The sequence below is a fragment of the Hemitrygon akajei genome, chromosome 27, assembly GCF_048418815.1.
Source record: "Hemitrygon akajei chromosome 27, sHemAka1.3, whole genome shotgun sequence".
Lineage (NCBI taxonomy): Eukaryota > Metazoa > Chordata > Chondrichthyes > Myliobatiformes > Dasyatidae > Hemitrygon > Hemitrygon akajei.
In genome coordinates, this window is record NC_133150.1 from 44,569,959 (window position 1) to 44,595,540 (window position 25,582).

Consider the following 25,582-nt stretch of genomic DNA (forward strand, 5'->3'; position numbering starts at 1 on the left):
TTAACAACTCAACACACTGCTAAAATAATCTGAATAAAAATAGTCACGTACATTCCTGCTTTTCATGTGCACACAGGAAAGCATCTACAAAGCCGTGAATCAAATAAATATGACACACCTCTTTTGTGGCATAATTTCAGCCATGCAATATAATCAGCAACCCTTGAGCATTCCTACATCAATCCTCCTTCAATATACTCTTGTAAGCGTTATGCTATTTTCCCCTTAGCCAATCCCTTTGTGACGTTGAGCCTGCACACGCTATGGGCTGGAAAGAAGCCCCCTCTGTGCTGCCCAACCATCCTGTAGTACTGTGGAGAAATAAATAGAACTTCCAATGCTGGGAGCTGAAACGACAACTCAAATGCTGGAAGAACTCAGTGAGTCAGGCAGCATCTGCCAAAAACCTATCAACACATGGTCTTGTTTTGAACATCGATTTCTGTAACTTCTGGTAATGCCTTCTCTCTTATCCCCCCCCCCCCCCCACCACTTCCCCCTTCTCTCTTTTTCAATTCTCGATTCTGGATCCCCTCTTCCCCCTTCTCTTCTCCTCACCTACCCATCACCTCCTTCTGGTGCCCCACCTGTTCTCCCTTCTCCATCAGCCACAGTCCTCTCCTATCGGATTCCTCCTTCTTCAGCCCTTTACCCCTTCCACCTATCACCTCCCAGCTTCTTACTTCATTCTCCTGACCTTACCCACACACCTTCCCACTCACCTGGTCTCACCTATCACCTGCCAGCTTGCACCCTTTCCCCTCCCCTCCCCCCACCTTCAAGAGCATAAGAGGTGAGAGAATAGGACCAATCAAGTGTGACAGTGGAAAAATGAATATGGAACCAGAGGAGATAGCAGAGATAATTAATGAATACTTTGCTTCAGTATTCACTACGGAAAAGGATCGTGGCAATTGTAGGGATGACTTACAGCCAATTGAAAAGCTTGAGCATATAGACATTAAGAAAGAGAATGTGCTGGAGCTTTTGGAAAGCATCAAGTTGGATAAGTCTCCGGGACCGGATGAGATATACCCCAGGCTATTGTGAGAGGTGAGGGAGGAGATTGTTGAGTCTCTGGTGATGAACTTTGCATCATCAATGGGGATGGGAGAGGTTCCGGATGATTGGTTGGTTGCAGATGTTGTTCCCTTATTCAAGAAAGGGAGTAGAGAGAGCCCAGGAAATTATAGATGAGTGAGTCTTACTTCAGTGGTTGGTAAGTTGCTGGAGAAGATCCTGAGAGGCAGGATTTATGAACATTTGGAGAGGCATAATATGATTAGGAATAGTCAGCATGGCCTTGTTAAAGGCAGGTCATGCCTTATGAGCCTGATTGAATTTTTTGAGGTTGTGACTAAACACATTGAAGGTAGATGTAGTGTATGTGGATTTCAGCAAGGCATTTGATAAGGTACCCCATGCAAGGCTTACTGAGAAAGTAGGGAGGCATGGGATCCAAGGAGACCTTGCTTTGTGGATCCAGAATTGGTTTTCACACAGAAGGCAAAGAGTGGTTGTGGACGGGTCATATTCTGCATGGAGGTCAGTGACCAGTGGTGTGCCTCAGGGATCTGTTCTGTCAAACCGTTCATAAGTATGTACCTGTCTAAATGTGTTTCAGATGTTCTAATTGTCTAAATGTATGTAAGTGCTGTTATCCGTCTGTTACAAATGATCAGAAAAGAACAAACAAAATGGAGAAAACCATCCTCAAGTCCCTTACTTAAGATTTCCTGCCTCTAAAGTTATTTTGATTTTCAAAAATAAAGCGTGTTTTATGAGGGTTTTAAAGGGTTGTAAAGAAAGCTTTTGGCACATAGCCCTTCATAAATCAAAGTATTGAGTACAGGAGATGGAATGTTATGCTGAAGTTGTAGAAGACTTTGTTGAGGCCTCCTTTTGAATGTTGCGTCCAGTTTGGTCAACTATCTACAGGAAAGCATACAGAGAAATTTACAAGGATGTTGCCAGGTCTGGAGGACCTGAGTTATATGGAAGGATTGAATAGGCTAGGACTTTATTCCTTCGAGCGTAGAAGATTGAGAGGAGATTTGATAGAGGTATATTGTGGAAATAGTATATCGAGACCAAGGACTTGTGGAAACTGTGTGGTGGTTTCTTTCAAACTTACAGTCTTTTAACATCTTTGGACTATTTTTACTGTGCCCATGGTCTTTTTTATCAATTATGCTATTGTTTGCACTGTTGTAACTATGTGGTTTTGTGTAGGTCTTATAGCTTTAGTTTTTGGTTTGTTGGGTGGTAGAGTTGGTCTCCTGACTTGGTGTGTCTGGGTAGTCTTGTTTTGTCTGGTGGATTTGGAGCTCCTTTCCGGGGAACGCTCTAAGATGGTAGCGCGAAAGAAATACGCAGCAGCCTCTCCAGACTCTTGGATTTGGGGATTGCCAAACGTTATGTGGATTTTCTGGTGTAGTCTGTTTTGTCGTGTGCCTTTGTGATATCATTCTGGAGGAACGTTGTTCATTTTTTAACTGCATTGCAGTTGTGGCTTCTAAATGACAATAAACCAAAATTCAGTTCAATTCAAAATTATGAGGCATATAGATAGGATAAACACAGGCAGGCTTTTTCCACTGAGGTTGAGTGAGATTACAACTAGAGGTTATGGGTGAAAGGTGAAAAGTTTAAGGAGAACATGAGGGGAAACTTCTTCACTCAGAGTGGTGAGAGTGATTTTGATTTCAACGTTTAAGATAAGTTTAGATAGATTCATGGACTGTAGGGTTTGGAGGGCTATGGTCCTGGAGCAGGTCGATGGGAGTAGGGATGGACTAGATGGACCAAAGGACCTGTTTCGGTGTTGTACTTTTTTATTATGACTCTATCAGTGTATGAGCATAGACAACCCACTGATAAAAATACCTGCCTAGTCCCTTTTCCACTCCACAGGTCCTCCCCAGCTTACCAGCTCCTGACTTACGTCCGCCCCGTACATGCGAGCGAGCACATGCGAGACTGGTGCGGTGAATCTGCGGGCCTTGCGGGTATCTTCTGCTGTCTGGGAACTCCATTTCCAAATAATTTTCCATTCTGCAGATTATTCGGGTTGCAAACAGGTGACAGGATCAGAAACCTGTCGTAACCAGAGGAGGAAGCACTTTGCTCAGACCGTTCTGTTTCTCCTTTTTATCAGGCATTTCTCCAGCTCCCTGTTGATGGATGGTGCGTCTTCTAAAGCTGCCGTTGTTTCTGGGAGAAACTAGAATGTTATGGATGCTAGAAATCTGAAATAAGAGCTGCAAACACTGGAAATGTTCCAACATCTGTGCAGAGAGAAGTGAGAAAGACGTTCTCAGTCTGTGTGACTCATTCACAGCACGTGGGTGTCAAAGGCAAAGTCAGTGTTTGCAGCTCACTGAGGGCACAGTCGAAATGTAACCATGTTGGTGAGTCTGGAGTGAGATGTTGTCCAGACCAGGCACATGTGGTAGAGTGTTCCCTCAATGCAGCGAGCTGGATGCAGTCCATGGTCACTGAGATGTGCTTTCATCTCCAACCAAAATCAAAGCAAAAAGAAGTTACAACTACAGGAGATCTGAAATGAGAGACAAAAGACCTATAAATTCCCAGGTGGTCGGGCAGCGTCCGTGGAAGGAAAAGCAGAGTTAACATTTCGTCTCGGAGACAGGGATTGGACAAAGGAAATAAGTTAGCATAGTGGGTAGCACAATGCTTTACGGTACTGGGCAACCGGGATTCAATTCCTTTCGCTGCCTGTAAGGAGCTTGAAAGTCTCCCTGCAACTGTATGGGTTTCCTCCGGGTGCCCTGGTGTCCTCCCACAGTCTAAGCATGTACTGGTTGGTAGGTTGTTAGTGGTCCTGGAATTAGGCTAGGATTAAATTAGAAGATTGCTGGGCAGCGCGGCTCGAAGAGCTGGAGAGGCCTATTCCACACAGTAGCTCAATCAATCAATAAGTAGATAAATAGGTGTCTGGAAGGTTTGGTAAAGATTAGCTTTATTTGTCACATGTGCATTGAAACAGACGGTGAAATGGGCCGTTTGCGTCAAATCAAATCTGTGAGGATGTGCTGGGAGGCAGCCCACAAGTGTGACCAGGCTTCCAGCACCAACACGGCAGGCCCACAACGAACTAATCCTTACCGTACCATCTTCTGGAATGTGGGAGGAAAGCGGAGCACCCAGGGATACGGGGCGAAGGTATACACTCCTCGCAGACAGTGTCAGGGATCGAACTCCGGTCATACATCTGGCGCTGCAGGACGATTACGTTTACCGGTACTTGCTGATTGATTTGTCAAAGTCTACAGCAGTGTGGACCATCAACGGCAGGAATGATATCTGATTCTTTCTGGCTGGTGAGATCAAGACGGGACTTGAATCAGTGTGGCCTCTCAATTCAATGCCTCTCAGATTAGGACAAAAGGATCTGAATTGGCGTCATTACGGAAACTTACAGCAATTCTTCCCTGAATTGTACAAAATAGAGCCATTGAGTCACGGAGCAGGCAAAGCGGCTGAAACGCACTTTCCACACCCAGTTACACCAGTCCAACGTTAATTCCATTTTAATCTCATCTCCGCTCCCCGGGATCTGAAACCCACTGTCACACAAAGGGCAAAGTAATAAGATACCAGCCCACATGTTTTTTGGTGTGAGGTCACTGGGGGCCAGCGTGCACTGAGGGTTGGAATTGGACCCGGGTTGCTGGGGCAACAAGGTGGCGGCCGTGCTAACTGTGCCCCTGCGCTGCCACATTACCAGCTTTCCCTCAACAGTGGGAACTCTGGGACAGGCTCAGCTCAACAGCTCCAGGGCTCGGGCCTAACTACCAGCGCTGCCAATGTGGAGCAAAGATCAATGTCAAAGCCAAGTTTATTGTCATCTGCACAAGTACAAAAAGAAACTTGCTTACAGCAGCATCTCAGGCACAGAACACCATATAAACAGCATTCCCAGGAAGAGCTTTTATTAAACATTGATTATAGATATGTATTCTTTTGCTAGAAAGAACACAATTAGAACAAAAGAAAGTCCATTGTTATTCGAGGTGCCCTTCGCGCTGCTGCTGACTGAGGTAGTGACTAGGGTTATGCAGGTTAGGCAGCACGGTGCCGTAGCCACTAGTGTAATGCTATTGCAGCACCAGTGACGCAGGTTCAATTCCCACCGCTGTCTGTAAAGAGTTCAAGCATTCTTCAGATGACCATGTCACTTTCTTCCCACAACCCAGAGGCGTGCAGGTTAGTAGGAAAATCAGTCACGTGGGTGTAAACTGGGCAGTGTGTGCTCATGGGGTCGGAAGGGCCTGTTAACCGTGCTGTGTCTCTAAAATTAAAAAAATTCAAAACAAAATTAAAAATTTTTTTTTTTAAAAACAAATAGTTGAAGGGAAGTAGCTGTACTTGAAGCTGGTGGTGTTGGGCTTCAGGGTTCTGTACGTGCTGCCCGATGGAGGCTGTGAGAAGATGGCTTGGTGGGGATCTTTGATAGATGTCGCTTCTTCATTTGTAATTGGTATTGCGGGGTGGAGATACATCGGTAACAAAGGACCTCCTTCCCTCCACTAGCCTGCGGCTCAGCCTTGGGCAAGGTGTAGCACCTACTTAGCCCCCACCCCCCCCCTCCACCCGGATCAGGGTCACGTGAAGCCATGGGGGCAGGTGGTGGATGGTCGTTTGAGCAGCTGGTGCAGATCACAAATCCTGGTTATGTGACCACTGATGCCAGGCAGACAATCTCTGAAGAGTATTGATAATGGCTGGGGTCACCCATCTTGTAAAGACACTGCCCAGAAGAAGGTAATGGCTAACAACTTCTGTAGAAAAATTTGTCAAGAACAATCATGGTCAGGAGACCATGGTCACACACATCATATAACACGGCATATAATGATGATGTCATATGACAACACATAATGATGGTGTCATACAAAACAGCACATGATGATGATGATGACAGCTTTATTATTGTCACATGTACCAAAACACAGTGAAGAGTTTTCTTGCACACTGTTCATACAGATCAAATCACTACACAGTGCTTTGAGATAGATGGAACGTACAGTTGGCCCTCCTTATCCGCGGGGTATTGGTTCTGAAACCCCTCGCGGATAACAAAAAACATGGATGCTCAAGTCCGCTCAGTGCGGTGATCTTTAGGACCCAGCAGAACCCCGGACTTTATTTAACATGTTCAGTGCAGTGGACATTAGGACCCACCGTAGCTCTGAATCCGCGGTGTTTCTGTTCACGAAAATGATCACGATCACGATTGAAAATAAGGTGGAAGTGATAAAGCGATCGGAAAGAGGTGAAACGCCATCGGTCATTGGAAAAGCATTAGGCTACAGTCAGTCAACGATCGGAATAATTTTAATGGAGCATGTGAAAGGCCCTGCCCCAATGAAAGTTGCAATTATTACTAAGCAACGCAGTGGTTTAATTATTGAAATACGTATGTTTCTTAAGTGTTTTATATGCATAGAAAGGTAAAATATGTACTATATACTAAGAAAAACATTTGATTAACTGACGCTAAATAATACCGGATGTACCTGTTCCGATTTCAAATCCGACGTAAAGACGGACACAGGAATGGAACTCATTCATAAACCGGGGACTGCCTGTACTTTTAAATCATTTCTAGATTACTTATAATGCCTAATACTATGTAAATAGTTGTTATACTGTATTGTTTAGGGAATAATGACAAGAAAATATAGTCTGTACATGCTCAAACAACGAGTGCTGGAGAGAGAACTTCCGGGTTTTCCCGATCCACGGTTGGTTGAATCCACACATGCGGAATCCGCAGATAAGGAGGGCCGACTGTACTTACTCAAACAGCGTGGGTTTCACTGTTTCCTCTAAGCTGCACAGGTGCACAGCAGCGCAGTAACTGAAATGCTTCCCTGCACATAGCCTTTGTTGCTGCGCATCTGGAATTTTCTTTCATATGAAGTTTTCAGGCCATGTAAAAATTTCCTGTTCGGAGCAATGGTTGGTCCGCGCAGCTGTAAAAAAAAAAAATTTAGAGGGAACGTCGGTGGGATTCATCCAAATTCCTGCCGCATATCCAAGGTGTGTGAAATGAAAGATTGCTGTAATTTGCCCCTATTTTGCACTCGGTGAAGTTGGGATGGGGATGAGAATAATATGAGGCTGATATAGGGTCCATGTAAAAGGGTGCATGATTGGCAGGGATTCTAAGAGCCAGAAGGATTGAATGTGTTACATTTGAGTACGTGAAGATCCCTTCTTCAAGCAGAACTGGGGCCTTTCCAGCCTCACTGAGAAGCATTTCAGCTCCCACCCAGATAGGCTTTCTGAAGGAACAGGAAAAAATGAAGGGCAGCGAGTGCCTGGTGGCTGTTGATGAAAGAGTGATTGGGGACGATGAAACAAAACATCTGGCCTGGTGGAGAAGGGGAGTAGGAATGGAAGGCTGACGCGGGTCAGTGTGTGAACGTTCCCATCTGCAGACCTCCCAGAAGTGATGCTTCCAGGGACAGTCGAGCAAAACAAAACAAACGTGCTCTTTCTCTAAAGACAAAAAGCAAGTCTGCAGTTCATGATTTGGAATGAGGAGTACAAAGGATTGAAAAGTTAGCTAATTTGATGCAATTCACTCTTCGCCAAAACATACACTCAGTGGCCACTTCATAAGGTATGTCCTGTGTTCCTGCACGTGCAAGTTGCTGTACCAGATCGGAACATCGAGACAGAGGCCTCTGCACTTGGGTGATCGTTCTTGTTCGAGAGAGAGAGAGAGGGAGTTTGTTGATTCTTGAGAAAGGGGAACTGAAATAGCGAGCTGTTGGCCTCCCCTCTCGCTGTGGCAGGAGTGATATCTCCCTCATTAGTGAGAGAGAGGGCCTATTGAGACGTCGAAGTGTGTGGATGAACAGTAGTTTATGATGGACTATGGATCATGGACTTTGGGGGCTTGCTATTGGTTGGTGGGAGGAGCTGATGTTTTCTGCTGGAACTAGTTAGGGGGGAGTGTTGATGCTTTGCTGCTTTGCGTGGGAGGAGGGAGGGGTTTCGTTGTTTTTTTCTCTCTCTGTTTCATGGATGTCTGTGAAGAATAAGGAGTTCAGGTTGTATGTGGTACACATTCCTGGCATTTAATTGAACCATGATGCAACCAGTCAGGATACTTTCAATAGTACATCTTCAAAAATTTATTAGTGAGTTCAATATTGCATTGAACCTCCTTACGATTCGAAGAAAATAATACACCTTTTGGCAGATATGCCAGGGAGTGTTGAATCTGTGGAATTCATTGCCACAGGCGACTGTGGAGGCAAATTCACTGGGTATATTTAACGCACAGGTTGATAGATTCTTGATTTGTCAGGGCATGAAGGGGTACGGGAAGAAGGCAGGAGACTGGGGCTGATGGGGAAAATGGATTAGCCATGATGAAATGGTGGTACAGATACAATGGGCCAAATGGCCTAATTCAGTTCCTATGCCTTACGGTCTTATAACAGAGGCTGAGAATGCTTTTTGGGATCAGTCGGCAAATTGATCCCCAAAAGAGGAATGTCTACATAAGTTGGATTGGACTTTGAAGAACTTGCACTGGGACAGAAAGATTTCTTCTTAAGTTCTGGATTTCCAGCATCTGCAGATTCTCTTGTCTCCTATCAGAATCCTTCATCTTAAGCTCTCTTACCTTTTACACCTATTGCCACTCAGCTTCTCACTTCAGCAACCCTCTCCCACCCACCTACCTTCCCTCCCATCTGGCCTCATCTATCACCTGACAGCTTTGTACATGTTCCTCCTCTCCCCACCTTCTAATTCTGGCATCCTCCCCCCTTCCTTTCCAATCCTGAAGAAGGGTCTCAGCCCAAAACGTGGACTACTTATTCATTTCCTTTGATGCTGCCATCCCTGCTGAGTTCCTCCAGCGTGTTCTGTTTGCTGCTCTGGATTTCAATCATCCACAGTATCTCCTTGTTTAAGATTTCTTGTCTTTGGAGAAGGGTGCACCATCTCCCACAGTTGCCTTTACATTAAATAACAAGTGCTTTCTGTGGGTTTTTCATAAATCAAATTACAAGTTTATTTCTAAGCTTCTCACAGCCTGCTTGGCTGCTTCCATCCTGACGAGTCCCCCAAACATGTAAATCCTTGATGCCAATGTTTACTCTGATTTATTTTTTACAGCTGCGCGGACTAACCACCGCTCTGAGCAGGAAATTTTTACGCTGTCTAAAAACTGCGCGGCACTTCAAATTGTTTTTTTTTGGATATGCATGCTATGAATATTCAGAATGGAAAAACTCAAAATCACATACTTTTGATTTTATTTATTGAAAGGTATAGTGAAATGCAGTACAATGAAGAAAATCTTTCATGTTTCATAAACTTTTTCTAACTGCGTGGCAACAAAGGCTACGTGCGCGGGGGCATTGCAGCGACTGTGTGGCCGCGCCCCTGCTCGGCTTAGCGGGAACAGTACTTGGTGCTGACACTAAGATTGCAGAATGGTGTGCATATCTTACTCTGACCTTGTTTGGATGAAGCCGCATTCGTTCTTCCTAGGCAAAGCTTGAAGCTGAACTTCTCACCCCCACAAATGCCTGAAGTTGGTGCTTTGAGGCTAGACAGGAGACAACTCACAACCCTGCAGTCCAGGGAAGCTAGTTTGCTGAGTCTAAACCGGTAAATTGGTAGAGGCTTTAAAGATTAGCCTAATTTGTCACATATACATTTGAAACATCAAAACATACAATGAAATTAATGGTTTATGTCAGCAGCCAACACAGTCCAAGGATGTGCTGGGGCAGCCCACGAGGGTCTCTGTGTTTCCAGCGCCAATGTTGCACGTTCAGGACTTACTAACCCGTATGTCTACACAAAGTACACTGCAGATGCTGTGGTCAAATCAAGACGTACAAACAAGCTGGATGAACTCAGCAGGTTGGGCAGCATCCGTTGACTGCTCATTTCAATGGATGCTGCCTGACCTGCTGAGTTCATCCAGCTTGTTTGTACGTCTTAACCCGTATGTCTGTTACTAGGTGTAAATGGAAGTTATTGTTTCTGTAGATCAGAACGGAGACAAGAATGTTGGGAGAGATTAAAACAAGATGTAGACTTTAGATTGGAGCCTTATAAGTCACCAACTGCAAATGAGATTTAAGGCAAAGTAATTAAGTCAGACAACAAGTTGATGGTTTGTGAAAGTGACCAAATACAAAGTGGCCTTGAATATGTTAAATGTTACTGATTCAGTTCTGGAGCCGCAACCTTCACAGTCCAGTTCAATGTTTATTGCTCAACCTCGGGAAAGTCGTGGTGAGCCAGCTACACTTGGTGGCCACTTCATTAGGTACGCACACCTACTCGTTACTGCAGATATCTAATCAGCCAATCGTGAGGCAGCAACTCATTGCATACAAGCACACAGACATGGTCAAGTTCAGTTGTTGTTCAGACCAAACATGAGAATGGGGAAGAAATGTGATCTAAGTTACTTTGACCGTGAAATGATTGTTAGTGCCAGACAGGGTGGCTTGAGTATCTCAGAAACTGGTGACTTCCTAGGATTTTCATGCACAACGGCCTCTTAGAGCAAGGATTCCCAGCCCTTTTGATGCCATGGACCTCTGCCATTAACCGAGGGGTCCAGTGAGTGACCAGTCTGTGAGTGCGTTCTGTGGGTGAAAATGCCTTGTTAATGAGAGAGATCTGAGGAGACTGGTCAGTCTGGTTCAAGCTGACAGGAAGGTGACAGTAACTGAAATAATCATGGACTACAACAGTGGTGTGCGGAAGAACATCTCTAAATGCACAGCACACTCAAGACTTGAAGTGCCTGGGCTACAACGGCAGAAGACCACTAATATATACACTCCCATGGAGTTTATTTGCTCCCAGAGAGCTGTTGGGGAGGGAGCTCTGGAATTTAGACCTACAGGCACAATCCGAATAGTCATTGACAATCTCGAGAGCACTGGAGCAGAGCGATGCTATCTTGAGGTAAGATTCAACTTGAAACCCTAAACCTTTGATCTCCAGTTCTATTTAACCAGGGCCGCACCTTACCGCGGTGGATAACCTAACACTTCACAGCACCAGTGATCAAGATCAGGATTCAATTGCTACCACTGTCTGTAAGGAGTCTGTACGTTATCCTTGTGACTGTGTGGGTTTCATCCAGGTGATCCGGTTTCCTCCCACATTCCAAAGACTTACAGCTTAGGGTTAGTAAGTTGTGGGCATGCCATGTTGATACTGGAAGCATGACAACACTTGCAAGCACATCCGTGGACTGCATTGGTCATTAATGCGAATGATGTATTTTGCTGTATGTCTCAAGGTACTTGTGACAAATAAAACTAATCTTTCTTTTGTCCTATACTGGAATAACCAGAACTAAATGCAGTACTCTAGATGCAGCCTAACCAGTGTTTTATAAAGTTGTGGCATAACTTCCTCAATTAAAAAGGCAAGTGTGTCATCTGCCTCAGTTACCATTGTATCAACCTGTACGGCCACTTTCAAGTCCACAAGTTCCCTCTGTACATCAACACAGTGAAGGGTCCGGCCATTAGCTGCGGCATCTCCCTCTCGCTCTCCCAAAGTGCAACACCTCACACCTGGCTGAATTATAACATTTTTTTTTAAATGGTGAGAGATGGGGAAGAAAACAAAAAGTGTTAGCCATCTGGGAGACCTTTAGTTTTTCAGTTAGTAGCAATGTTCCCTCTAAGCTGTGCAGGTGCGCGGCCACACGGTAACCAAAATGCTCCCGCGCGCATGGCTTTTGTTGCTACGCAGCTAGAGATGGACACAGCAAGAAAAGGTTAATGAAGTGTGAAAGATTTTCTTTGTTGACCTATATTTCATTATACCCTTCAATTAATAAACAAAATCAAATGTGTATGATTTTTCAATTTTGATTCTAAATATTCATAGTATGAATATTATTTTTAAAAACTTTGAAAGTGCCGTGCAGTTTTCAGGCCGTGTCAAAATTTCCTGCTCAGATCAGTGGCTAGTCTGCGCAGCTGTAAAAAAAAAATTAGAGGGGACGTTAGTTAGTAGGGAAGGCAAGAGGGATGAGGTGACACATTGATGGCAGTGAGAAGGGTATGGAGTGATATTGAGGGTGAAATAATTTGCCTGGGTGGTCACATGATAAATCTCCCTGAATACATCCAATCACAACTGGTTATACTAGTTTATATTGTCCAATGAAACCCAATTTCTGCATCAAGCTCTTCAACTGAGGTCACATTAACACTAGGGTTTCACAGAATATAGAAAATTGCAATCCAGCACAGGCCCTTGGCCAACAGTGTGTGCTGACCTTTAAATCTACTCCCAGATTAATCTAACCCTTCCCTTCAACACAGTCTTGTATTTTCTTTCATCCATGTACCTATCTAAGAGCTTCCTAAATGTCCCTAATTGAATGGAGAAGCAAATTGTGCAGAAGATACGGAGAGTCTGCAGAGAGATGTAGATAGGTTAAGTGAGTGGGCAAGGTCTGGCAGATGGAATACAATGTTAGTAAATGCGAGTTTATCCACTTTGGAAGGAAAAATGGATGAGCAGATTATTATTTAAGTGGTAAACAAAATTGCAGCTTGCTGCTGTGCAGAGGGACTTGGGAGTGCTTGTGCATGAATCACAGAGGTAGGTTTGCAGGTGCAGCAGGCTATCAAGAGGGGGATTGAATTTAAGAGCAGGGAGGTTATGCTGCAACTGTGCAGGGTACTGGTGAGACCGCACCTGGAGTACTGTGTGCAGTTCTGGTCTCCTTACTTGAGGAAGGATATACTGGCTTTGGAGGAGGTGCTGAGGAGGCTCACCAGGTTAATTCCAGAGATGAGGGGGTTAGACTATGAGGAGAGATTGAGTCAGCCGGGATTGTACTCACTGGAATTCAGAAGAATGAGAAGAGATCTTACAGAAATATATAAAATTATGAAAGGGATAGATAAGATAAGAGTCAAGAAAGTTGTTTCCACTGGTAGGTGAGACTAGAACTTGGGAACATAGCCTCAAGATTCAGGGGAGTAGATTTAGGATGGAGATGAAGAGGAACTACTTTTCCCAAAGAGTGGAGAATCTGTGGAATCTGATGCAGTGGAGGCTACCTCAATAAATTTATTTAAGACAAGGTTGGATAGATTTTTGCATAATAGGGGAATTAAGGGCCATGATCTTATTGAATGGTGGAGTAGGCTCGATGGGCCACGTGGCCTACTCCTGCTCCTGTTTGTTATCTCCCACTACTCTTGGCAGTGTATTTCACACACTCACCACTTTCTGTGTTTTAAAAAAAAATCTACCTCTGACATCCCCCCATACCTTCCTCCAATTACATTAACAGTATACCCACTCATATTAGCTATTTCTGCACGAGGAATAATTCTCTGGTTGTCCATTCTATTTGTGCCTCTAATCATCTGATACACCTCCATCAAGTCACCCCTCACCCTCCTTCACTCCAAAGAAAAAAGCCATAGCTTACTTGACCTATCCTCATAAGACATGCTCTTTAATCCAGGCAGCATCCTGGTAAATCTCCTCTGCACCCTCTCTAAATCGTCAATGTCCTTCCCATAATGAGGCAACCAGAACTGAACACAATACTCCCAAGTGTGGTCTGAGCAGACTTTCAGAGAGCTGCAATGTTACCTCGTGGCTCTTGAACTCTGTCACCCCCAATGAAGGCCTGCGCACCATACGCCTTCTTAACCACTTCGTCAACTTCAATTGGAGATTGTACAGCTAATTTATTGTGGTGTTTATTTTGTGAGTTTAAACAGATGAGAGATCAGAAAGTAGTGTTGTAAATCTTCCCTATGTCATGGACTGGTGGTGGGTCCGTGGAATGTAACAAAATGCTGTGACGAGGGGAGTATAAAGACAGCAGCAACATCACAGGGCAGATCAGGTTCTCGTCTTCAGCAGTTCACACTGTGGTGTAAATCTAAATATGGTTTAGATCCAGCAAAAGACAGCCTCCCCTGCACTGATCTGTCTACACTTCCCACTGCCTCGGGAAAACATAATCAAGGGCCAAGTGTACCACATGAGTGCCCTCTGGAGTGCTTTTGGTTTTAAGATGTGCAATAGAACACAATGTCAATCGTTGTCCACTAATGAAAAAATGGCAAGGGATTGCACATTTTATTCCTCTAAATAATTCTTAAAATTATGAATAAAGTTTATTTTGATTTTTAAAAAAAGTCAAGGTCCACTCCCTCCCCAATCATTCTCTCTTCTTCCCCCCTTCAATGGTTCCATTTAATATCAGAGAATGTATACAGTACACGGCCTGAAATTCTTACTCTTCACAGACAAGCACAAAACAGAGTGGAGAAAGCCCAAAGAATGAATGACAGAAAAATGTTAAAACCCCAAAGCCCCCTCCCCTCCCCCGCAGCAGAAGTATTAACCCACCCACTTTCTCCAGCAAAAGCATCACCCCCCCCACCACCCACCATGCAAGCAATAACAAAGCCCCCAAAGACCACGATCTAGAGTCCATCAAGAACTACTGTCCATCCCAACACTTTGACATCACAAACAGGCCCTCTTTCACTAGCGGGGGAGAGAGAGAGAGATCGCTCCCGCTACAGCGAGAGGGGAGGCCAGTTTCAATGTTACGATCCGGAGCGTTGTTTATTCGAGCTCCCCGTCTCGAGAACCATCAGGCTCTCCCTCACTATCGAGAGAGAGAAGTTAGAGGCCTCCGACAGCTGCGCCCGCTGCCTCGATGTTTCAATCTCACCCGACACTTGGCGACATTGGCAAGGAATCATGTTGGCCACAGGGCCGCGTCCCAAAGGCACACGTCTCCCAAGCCTCTCCTGGAGATCCCAAAATGCAGGTCACTCAGTCAGTTCCATGAGCAAAAACCCACTGCCATAGGGTAGAAGGTACAAACACCTGGGAACATTTATCGGCAGGCTCAGGGACAGCTTCGGTTTCCTGAAAGGACATCTTCTAATCTCTAATCTCTCAGTCTCATTCATCAGGGCCCTTGCATTGATTTGACTACTTGCGCTTTCTCTCGGGCAGTATCTCTATATTCTGCATTCTGGTATTTTTTTCCCTTGTTGTGCTCCCGCAAAGTACTTACATTTGGAATAATCTGTCTGGATGACACACAAGCAAAACCTTTTCACTGTGTCTTGGTACATGTGACAGTCATAAACCAGTTGTGTTTGACTACTGCTGGAGCAGACTTCAAGGCAATTCAATGCAGCATAGCAGAATCAAGGCGACCGGACTGGGCTTGAGAGCAAGGGAAGACCCAATTTTTGACCAATTTAAGTGCTTGTTCGAACCTAGGTGGGGGTGGGGGGCAGTGCTTGGGAGCATGTCGAAGCGGAAGGGCCCTGGTCTGCGACTGAGGAAAGACCGAGGTTCAGTAGATTTAAGCACCAGGCCATATTGAAAAGGTCGGGGTGTTGGGGCTGGAGGAGATGGACGGACCAGTTCAGGCCACTCCTCCACAAGGTTTTCTTGTCTCTGAGCTGAACTGAAGCTGTGACCTGCAACTAACGGCTCCTGAATCAGCTGTGACTGGCTTTGAGGCTGTGGACTCACTTTCACGAGCTTCAGTTCTGAATGCTATTTGCTTATCTTTACTGTTCGCACGATATGTATTTTTTTTCCTGCACATTGGGTGTTTGGCGGGCTTTTTTTAATGGGTTCTACTGGGTTTCTCTGTTCCGTGGCTGCCTGTAAGGTAGCGAATCTCAAGGTTGTATAGAGCATACATACTTTGATAATAAATGCACTTTGAACTTAGAACTTTGGTCATTTCCAATGAGCCAAAAGCCCCTTGATCCCAAACACTGTTTGTAATAGCTCTTGGTTAACACAAAATAGATATGATTTAATTCCTTTTTGATAAGAGACCCTTCAGCCTGTCAGGTCCATACTAGTCCTTAGCAGTGCAATCCCATCATTCCCATTTCCCCTCTACGTATTTCTCTGTGTCTGCACCTTGTTCTCTCTCACTTGTCCATCAACTCCCCTCTATGGCCTCTTGTCTCTACTTCGAAGTTCAAAGTAAATTTATTATCAAAGTACATATAGGTCACCATATACAACAACCCTGAGATTAATTTTCTTATGGGCATACTCAATAAATCCATAATAGAATAATAACCACAATAGAATCGATGAAAGACGGCACCAACTGGGCATTCAACCAGTGTGCAAAAGTCAACAAATGGTGCAGATAGAAAAAGAAAGAAATAATAATAATAAATAAATAAGCAAAAAATACCAAGAACATGAGATGAAGAGACCTTGAAAGTGTGCTCATAGGTTGTGGGAACAATTCAGTGATGAGGCAAGTGAAGTTATCCCTTTTGGTTCAAGAGCCTGATGGTTGAGGGGTAATAACTGTTCCTGAGCCTAGTGGTGTGAGTCCTGAGGCTCTTGTATCTCCTTCCTGACAGCAGCAATGAGAAAAGAGCCTGTTCTGGGTGGTGGGGAGTTCCTGATGATGGATGCAGTTTTCCTGCGACAATGCTCCATGTAGAGGCTTTACCCATATTGGCCTGGGACATATCCACTACTTTTTGTAGGATTGTCCATTCAGGGGCTTTGATGTTTTCCTAGCAGACAATCCATAGCATGCAGCCAGTCAATATACTCCCCCACCGTAGATGTTTGCCAAACCTTTAGATGTCATGTTGAACCTTTGCAGTCAATGCCCTGACATCTGCTCAAGATGGTGCTAGTGAACCACAGTGACGTTCTGCGGGCTCCGTACAATACTCCTCACTTCATCAGTAAAGCAAGCAATATAATCAAAGGTCCAGCCAGCTCGGACATCGTTCTTCGCCTTTCTTCCATTGGGCAGAAGTTAAAAAGACTGGGAGCACATACCACCAGGCTCGAGGACAGCTTTACCCCACCGCCATCAGACTCTTCAAAGGATCTCTTGTGAAATAAGGTGGACTCCTGGCTTCACAATCTACCTCATTATCATGCACTTTACCGTTCACCTGCACTTTGGCAGGTTTATTCTGCATTGTTATTGTTTTACCTTTTTGTAATTCAATGCACTGTGTAATTATTTGATCTGCGTACGCAGTAGGCAAGACGAGCCTTTCACAGAATTTTGGTGACCGGCTGTTTGTCGTATCCAACGATGACAGAGAAATTCTACGTGGGAGAGTTTTCAAAGTGGAAAAGTCATTGCACTGGGTCAGTTCCGCTCTCTCGACCTTGGAAGCCCGGGTCCAGTGGTATGAGCAGCCATCACAAGCTGGAGTCTTCCTCGGTTGCAGTGGATGTCCGAGACTGCTTCTGTGTCTTGTCACACCTTCTCGGGCCTTTGCAGAATCTCCTTTCTGGCTGTTGGATCTCACCTGCTCAGTCCATCGGAGCTAGGACAGGGTTCCGAGCTGACCAGGGTATGAGACCCACCGGCAACCTTCATCTGGTTTAGCCTGTCTCTTGAAGCTGTGCACCAGGATATGGCTGCACATATCTTGGTATATATGACAATAACACACCAGTACCAACTCCCCTTTTATAATTTTGCCAACTGCTCCCACTAAGGGCTTATTAACCTTCCAGCATGTCTTTGGGTGGAAACTGGAGAAGCCAAGGGAAACCCATGGTCATGGAGATAACACGAAAGCTTCTCACACACCCACACAGACTCAGGATCGAACCGGAGACACTGGAGCTGAAAATCAATAATATATTGGAGCAGAATTAAGGCCATTCAGCCCATCAAGTCATTCCATCATGGCTGATTTATTTTCCTGCTCAACCCCATTCTCCTACCTTCTCGCACTAACCTTTGCCACCCTTACTAATCAAGAACCTTCACTTTAAATATACCCAGTGATCTGACCTGCACAGCCATCTCTATGACAATGAATTCCACAGATTCACCACTGCCTGGCTAAAGAAATACTTCCTCACTTATGTTCTAAAGGAACAACCTTCTATTAAAAGGCTGTACCCAATGCTCTCTCTAAGGTGTGCTCGTGTGCTCAAAAGAATTCAAACTTCACACAAAAGGGTTGTCACCCTCCGTGTTGGCATGTTAAGTATACTTCACGATCATACACAATCATATTAGTTTTTCCAGTTTCTGATGCAGACGGTGTGTTGACAATGTGGAGTTTGAGATAGATAGATAGATACTTTATTCATCCCCATGGGGAAATTCAACATTTTTTCCAATGTCCCATACACTTGTTGTAGCAAAACTAATTACATACAATACTTAACTCAGTATTTGTCTGCAGATTTTAGAACTGGTTTATTTATACTGACTTTATTGAAAAAATTATTGCGTGAGCACACGTTGTCGTCACTGGCAAAAAATTGCACAGCACAAGATTTTTGCGCAGCCTGTTCCTCATAGATTAGAGGGAACATTGGCTGTGCCGTCTGGTGCTAGACTCTCCCACTTTAGGAAACATCCTCTCCATGCCCACTCTATGTAGACTGTTCAATATACGATAGGTTTCAATGAGATTCTCCCCTCATTCTTCTAAACTCCAGTGAGTACTAACCATTGCAATGAAAAGAGGCTCGCGTTCCTCGATCGCTCCGTTAACCTCAGCTTAATTGATTACTCACATTACTATAGATCAAGCAAGGAGTCACTCAAGGCAAACAAGTACTAACAGTGTTTATTGACAGTAGGTTGATGTAGGGATTTATGAAGGGTTGATAGCAGGTTGATAAAGCCAGCTCTCTGGTTAATATGGGGCGGGAGCAGAGTTATTAGCATTTAAAATAACCTAGCTTAGGGCAAGCAAGTCAGTTCCTGTTTCGTGTGGTGGGTGGTTCCAGTCCTGAACACACCACGCAGCAGTCACCTCCACACTCACGGAGCCGGAATAGCAGGCTAGCAGTAAAAAGGGTTAAAAGTCTCTGTCCCATGAATGCCAGGAGCCACTTCTGCCACAGCCCGTGGGCGGACAGAGGAAGAGCGGAGGGATTCGCGGCTCAGGGAACAAGGCAGGTAAGTCTGAATGCTCCTCGCTGCTGCCTTGTGCAAAAGGCTGAAAAGGCGTGGTGTGCTCCTTTCACGCCTGAGAAGGCAGCTGCTTTCAAAGCCAAACAACCCCACGATCGCTAACAGTACCTGTGATTGTCTTCAACGTGTGATTGAAATCGGGCGGCTGCGATGTGGTCAGCTTTCTTACGGAGGTAACTTCAACTGCTGCCTATTTCCTTTGGGAACTGAAACCTCCATCGTTCCCCACTTCTCTACAGTCTCCAAAGGGGAAAAGCACTGCTGGAGTAAGATCCAACTACTGCAGGGTGAGGGTCCTACCATCCAGGCCACGCTCTCTTCTCGCTGCTGCCTTCAGGCAGGATATACAGGAGCCTTAGGTCCCACACCAGCAGGCTCAGGAACAGTTATTACCCTTCACCAATCAGGCTCCTGAACCAGCGTGGATAACTTCCCTTGCCTCAGCTCAGCTCCGAACTAATTCCACAACCTACAGACTCATGTTTCCAGTAATATTTAATTTCTTATTTATCTATTGTGTTTGCACAGTTTGTCTTCCTTTGCAGATTGGTAACTTTGTCGGTCTTTGTGAGCGGTTTTTCATTGATTCCATTGTATTTCTTTGTTCTGTGAACGCCTGCAAGAAAATGAATCACTGAGTATTAATTGTGGCAGATTATGTACTTTGATAATAAATTCACTTTGAGCTTTGAACTGCTTCTCAGCAACAGTTTTCTGAGCTGTGATAGGGTCCCTGCTTTCCTGGCTCAGCCACTTTTATTTCTAAATCCGCAAGCAATGCTTTTACTTGTTTGGCTGGAAAATGTACTTGTCTTAGCAAAGACGTTACTTCCGATGTGTTTGTGTTCCCTCTGTGACGTTTGTGCCACACACTGAGATTGAGGAAACCGCTGAATCGTTAACCCCAACAGTTTCTCCGGCAGCCTTCTGGAAGTTGCCCCCTCTGCTTGAATGTTTCTACTCGCTTAAAGAAAAGCATCAGATGTTTCACCCTGGCGGCTTTTTTTTTGTGTCGAGCTCCTGTCTTTGTCCCGCGGTTTTATTGCTCTTGTCATCGGTCCAGTTTTGATTAAAGATTAGCTGTATTTGTCACAAATAGGCAATGAAATGTATCGTGTGTGTCGGACGACCAACGCAGTCACAGAACGTGCTGGGGGCAGCCTGCGAGTGTCGCCCACGACTCACTAACCCTTACCTTTGGAATGTCGGAGGGACCCGGAGCGCCCGGAGGAAACCCACCCGGTCACCAGGCAGCGGCGGGAGTTGAACCCTGATCGCCAGCGCTTCTCTGGCCATTCTGCAACCATGCCGAACTTGGCGAGGAATACTGCTTCTGCTGTGACAAAGGTCAACCACGGTATACGGCACGGGAGGCTTTTCACCACATCCCTTGCCCTGTCAGGCTTCCCATGCAGTTTTAGCCAAAGGCGCCTCTGTCCACAACTCAACCCGCCCTCTACGCTCCATCCAAACTCAGCTTCCCGTTGGAATATCCACCCCTTCCCCAATCAGTCAGCCACGTCTTGTGAGGAACCTAAAGGAATATAGTCGGGATGAAGCCATGGCAAAGGAAGAAGCAGATTTGCATTGAAAGAGCGCCAGGAACGTCCCAATGTACAGCGGAATTCCACACTGCCTGTGCACAGTTTGTACATTCGTTCTCCCCGTGACCACGTGGGTTCTCTCCCACAGTCCAACACATTAATTAGTCATTGTAAATTGTCCTGTGATTAGGCTAGAATTAAATCGGGGGGGGGGGGGGGGGGGGTTGTAGACAGCGTGGCTCAAAGGATGGGAGGACTTACAGCATTGGAAAAAAGCCATTAAATCACAGAGGAATCTCAGCCCGAAATGTCGACTGTTTATCCCTCCCCCACAGAAGCTGCCTGGTCTGCTGAGTTCCAGTGTGTAAAAGACAAACTGGGCAAGTACGGAAAAAAAACAAATAATATGTAAATATACATATAAATATAAATGTGTGTGTGTGCAGATAGATATAGATATATATAATAAATAAATAGATAGATAAAAACAAAAAAAACTGAGAACATGAGTTGTAGACTCCTTGAAAGCAAGCCAGAGGTTGTGGAATCAGTTCAGTGTTGAGGTGAGTGAAGTTATCCACGCTGGTTCAGGAGCCTGAAGATTGAATGGTTTGTTCTTTCATAGTTCCCTGGTATAATAAGATGGACCCTTGACCTCCCAATCTACCTGGTAGTGATTTTGCATTTTACTGTCTACCCACACCGCACTTTACACTTTATTCTGCACTGTTACTGTTTTACCTCGTTCTACCCCAGTGCACTGTGTAATGATTTGATCTGAATGTAGTTTGCAAGACAAGCTTTTCACTGTAACAAATGGCAATAATAAACCAATACCATTTTTCAAATACGGTTATTACGAAGCAGCTTGAATGCTAGTACTTTCGGAAATTTCAATGGAGCCAAGTGGTTTCAAATTCCTTCCTAAGGCTACTGTTTGACTCTCGAGTGTAGCCTTTTTGTGAAAGTGACAGAGTTGGTGATAACACCTTCATGTGGTATGGGGCGGTAGCATGGTGGTTATTGTAATGCTATTTCAACACCAGCAACCAGGGTTCTATTCCTACCGCTGTCTGTAAGAAGATTGGATGTTCTCCTCGTGACCGTGTGGGTTTCCTCTGGGTGCTCTGGTTCTCTCCCACATTCCAAAGATGTACGGATTAGTAGGTTAGTGGGGGTAATTGGGCAGGAAGGGCCTGATGCTGTCCTGTATCTCTAAATAAAATAAATAAATTCTTACTGTGGTGAAAGTACACACAATTTCTTCCTCCATAGGAAGCGGTGCTAATGATCTGACTTGGACAATGAAGTTTACTCGTACGTATGAGGTGTTGCATTTTTTTTCAGTTAAACCGGGGCAGAACTTACACAGCATGTGGCAGGGTCCTGCGGAGTGTTGTCGAGCACAGAGACTTCGGCGTACAAGTACATAGTTCTTTGAAAGCAGTGACGCAAGTAGACCGGGTGGTGACGAAGGCTGGCTGAACACTCTCGTCTTCATCGGTCAGGGCACTGAGAACCCTTCCCAGTCCTGACAAAGGGTCTCGGCCCGAAACGTGGACTGTTTATTCATTTCCATAGAAGCTGCCGGACCTGCATGGTCTGAGATGTGCTGGGGGCATCGTAGGTATCACCATGCTTCCAGCACCAACACAGCATGCCCAGCCAGGTGAAGTCCATGTCGTCAAGGGGAGAATGTATTAACCCCTTGTAGACAGCGGCAGGAATTGAGAGAGCAATCTTGCAGCTGGTGCTGTAAAGCATTAGACTAGCCACTAGGCCTGGGGTTCCCAAGCTTCTCTATGCTGTGATCCGCTACCATTAACTCAGGGGTCCCTGGACCCCAGGTTGGGAACCCCTCCCCTAGGCTAGCATGCTGCACTATTATGATTAAATAATTTACACTCGGTGGTCACTTCATATGTACCTAAAGTGGCCAATGAGATATGGTCATGGTCTTCTGCTACAGTAGCCCATCCACTTCAAGGTTCGACGTATCGTGCATTTAGAGATGCTCTCCTGCACACTACTGTTGTAACACATGGTTATTTGAGTTACTGTCACCTTGCATCTCAGCTCGAACCAGTCTGGCCGTTCTCCTCTGACCTCTCTCATTAACGAGGCATCTTCACCCCCAGGACCACTGCTCACTGGGTTTTTTGTTTGTTTTTCACCCCACTCTCTGTAAGCTAGAGACTGTTGTCATGAAAATCCCAGGTCAGCAGTTTCTGAGATACTCAAACCAACGGGTCTGGCAGCAACAGTCACTCGATGGTCAAAGTCACTTTGATCACATTTCTTCCCCGTTCTGATGCTTGGGTCTGAACAACTGAGCCTCCTGACCATGCCTGCGTGCATTTATGCATCAAGTTGCTTCCACATGATTGGCTGATCAGATATGTTCATTAGTGAGCATGTGTACTTAATAAAGTGGTCACTGAGTATATTTTATATATTATAAATTCAATAATACTATGTCACCCTATTATTATAATGTGTCTTCTTAAAATAGCCCTGGTGCATACTTAGTGAAAAGCATAACTATATTGAGCTTATTGTACACACTTAGATTATGTTGGCATGTCGTCATTTGGCTCAACATTTCATACCCCGCCCAACGCATATCTGAAGTATCCTCCAATCTATTTCAGGGTGACATCGTGTTGAACAGGGGGCTGGAAGATGTCTGTGCTCGATTCCCGGTCTTCAGAGAACACAAAGGCAGCTAGCAAGATGACCTTTGACTTCCAGCAGAACGCTCCATCGGACAACGACTCGGGCTGTGCTCTGGAGGAGTACGCGTGGGTCCCCCCAGGACTCAAGCCCGAACAGGTCAGGAGAACCAGTTACTCAAGGAAATCAATTTCACATCCTGCATGCTCGCAGATGATTTTGGATTATAAAAATGTCAATCATCTTGACTGTATATACAATGGAAAAGTATAACTGCTGAATTTTAGACCATTAGACAGAGGAACAGAACTAGGCCAATTATCCCATCATTTTTCCCCGCCATTCCGTCATGGCTGATTTATTAACTCTCTCAGCCCCATTCTCCTGTCTTCTCCCCGTAACCTTTGACCACCTTACTAATCAGGAACCTATCAACCTCCTCTTTAAATATACCCAATGACTTGGACTCCGTGATTGTCTGTGGCGCTGAATTTCACAGATTCACCACCCTCTGGTTAAAGAAATTCCACCTCATCTCTGTTCTAAAGGGACATCCTTGTATTCTGGTGCTGTGCCCCCTGGTCCTACACACCCTCACTACAGGAAACATCATCTCCAGGTCTCTCAAAATAAGACCTTCAGGTATAGAAGCAGAATTGGGCCATTTGACCCATTGCGTCTGATCTGCCATTCCATCATGGCTGATTAATTAACCCTCTCAATCCTATTCTCTTGCCTTCTTCCTGTAACCTTTGATGCCCTGGCTAATCAAGAACCTATCAATTTCTGCTTTAAATATACCAAATGACTTGGCATCCACAGCCACCTTTGGCAATGAATTCCACAGATTCACCTCCCTTTTGCTAGAGAATTTCCTTTTCACCTGTGTTCTAAAATGAAAGTACCTCTATTCTGAGGTTGTGCCCTCTGGTCCTCGACTCCCCCACTATAGGAAACATCCTCCCCGCATCCACTCTATCTGTGCCCTCTGGTCCTAGACTCCCCCACTATAGGAAACATCCTCCCCGCATCCACTCTATCTAAGCCTTCTAATGTTCGACAAGTTTCAGTGAGATTCACCCTCATTCTTCCAAACTCCAATGAGCAGAGGTCCAGAGTTATCAAACACTCCTCCTGTCTTAACCTTTTCATTCTTAGAATCATTCTCGTGAACCTCCTCTGGACCCTCTCTTTTTTTAGATATGGGGCCCAAAATCGTTCACAATACTCCAAATGCAGTCTGACCACATTTGGAGTATAAATCCACTTGAATCATTAATATCTGTCGAGGAAGAAAAGTTAAGACCCCCTTATTGGGCCAAACGTGACTCCAAACCTACCCATGTCCTTGGCTCTTAACCATCTTCATTGCAAGGACAGAGAGGGATGGACAGTCATTGCTGATTTAACCCGTGTTGCCTGCATTCTGTGAACAATAAATCCTCTAGAAATGATACACCGTTTGCAAAGAGGAAGAGTATTTACAATTGGCTTTGTGTGCACAGGTCCACCAATACTTCCGCTGTCTCCCAGAGGAAAACATCCCGTACGTCAACAGCATCGGGGAGAAGTTCCGTGTGAAACAGCTCCTCTATCAGCTCCCGCCTCACGACAATGATGTAAGCATCCATGTAGCTCAATCAAAGACTGTTAACATTTTATTACATCAAACGGTTTTCGAGCCAAGTAGAAAGAATTTCTGATTTTATATTTGAAAATAGAGCATGCAAAAGCACAGCACTATTGTGCACCCGTCTGGTATGGGTGGGTGGGGGTTGGAGGTTACTGCACGGGATCGAAACAAGCTGCAGAGAGTTATAAACTTAGCTCCATCATGGAGTCTAGCCTCCAAAGGATCCAGGACATCTTCAAGGAGCGATGCCTCAAAAAGGCGGCGTCCATCATTAAGGATCCCCATCACCCAGTTCATGCCCTGTTCTCATTGCTACCATCAGGGAGGAGGTACAGAAACCTGAAGGCACACAATGATTCAGAAACAGTTTCTTCCCCTCTGTCATCCAATTTCTGAATAGACATTGAACCCTTGGACACTACCTCACTACTTTATTATTTCTATTTTTGCATTACCTATTACTTATTTAATTTAACTATTTAATATATATGTACTTACTATAATTTGCATTTTTCTGCATTATTATATATTGCATTGTACTGCTGCCCCAGACAACAAACTTCACGACACATGCCGGTGATATTAAACTTGATTCTGATTATCACTTGAAAGACCATGTCTGATAAAGACAAAAGTTTTTTCAGTATGGATTAAGGGGTCAAGGTAGAAACAGCTTCTTCCCCTCTACCGTCAGATTTCTCAACAGATAATGAACCTATGAAGACTACCTTGCTATGTTTACTC

The 25,582-nt window shown here is 44.9% G+C and overlaps 1 protein-coding gene across 3 annotated transcripts in view; it reads left to right on the top strand.

The window, feature by feature from the left end:
- Positions 1-25,582, top strand: part of LOC140717334 (prickle-like protein 1) — a 105,543-nt gene that overhangs the window by 58,254 nt on the left and 21,707 nt on the right. Inside the window, exons 1-3 of one of the 3 annotated variants that reach the window (XM_073030815.1) lie at positions 18,805-18,973; positions 23,184-23,364; positions 24,711-24,824. In XM_073030815.1, coding sequence (XP_072886916.1) covers positions 23,215-23,364; positions 24,711-24,824 — 264 coding nt within the window. In that variant the 5' untranslated portion in view covers positions 18,805-18,973; positions 23,184-23,214. Of the gene's footprint in view, positions 1-18,804; positions 18,974-19,137; positions 19,162-23,183; positions 23,365-24,710; positions 24,825-25,582 lie in introns of those variants that run through there. The other 2 variants (XM_073030816.1, XM_073030814.1) reach the window with 2 other exon arrangements.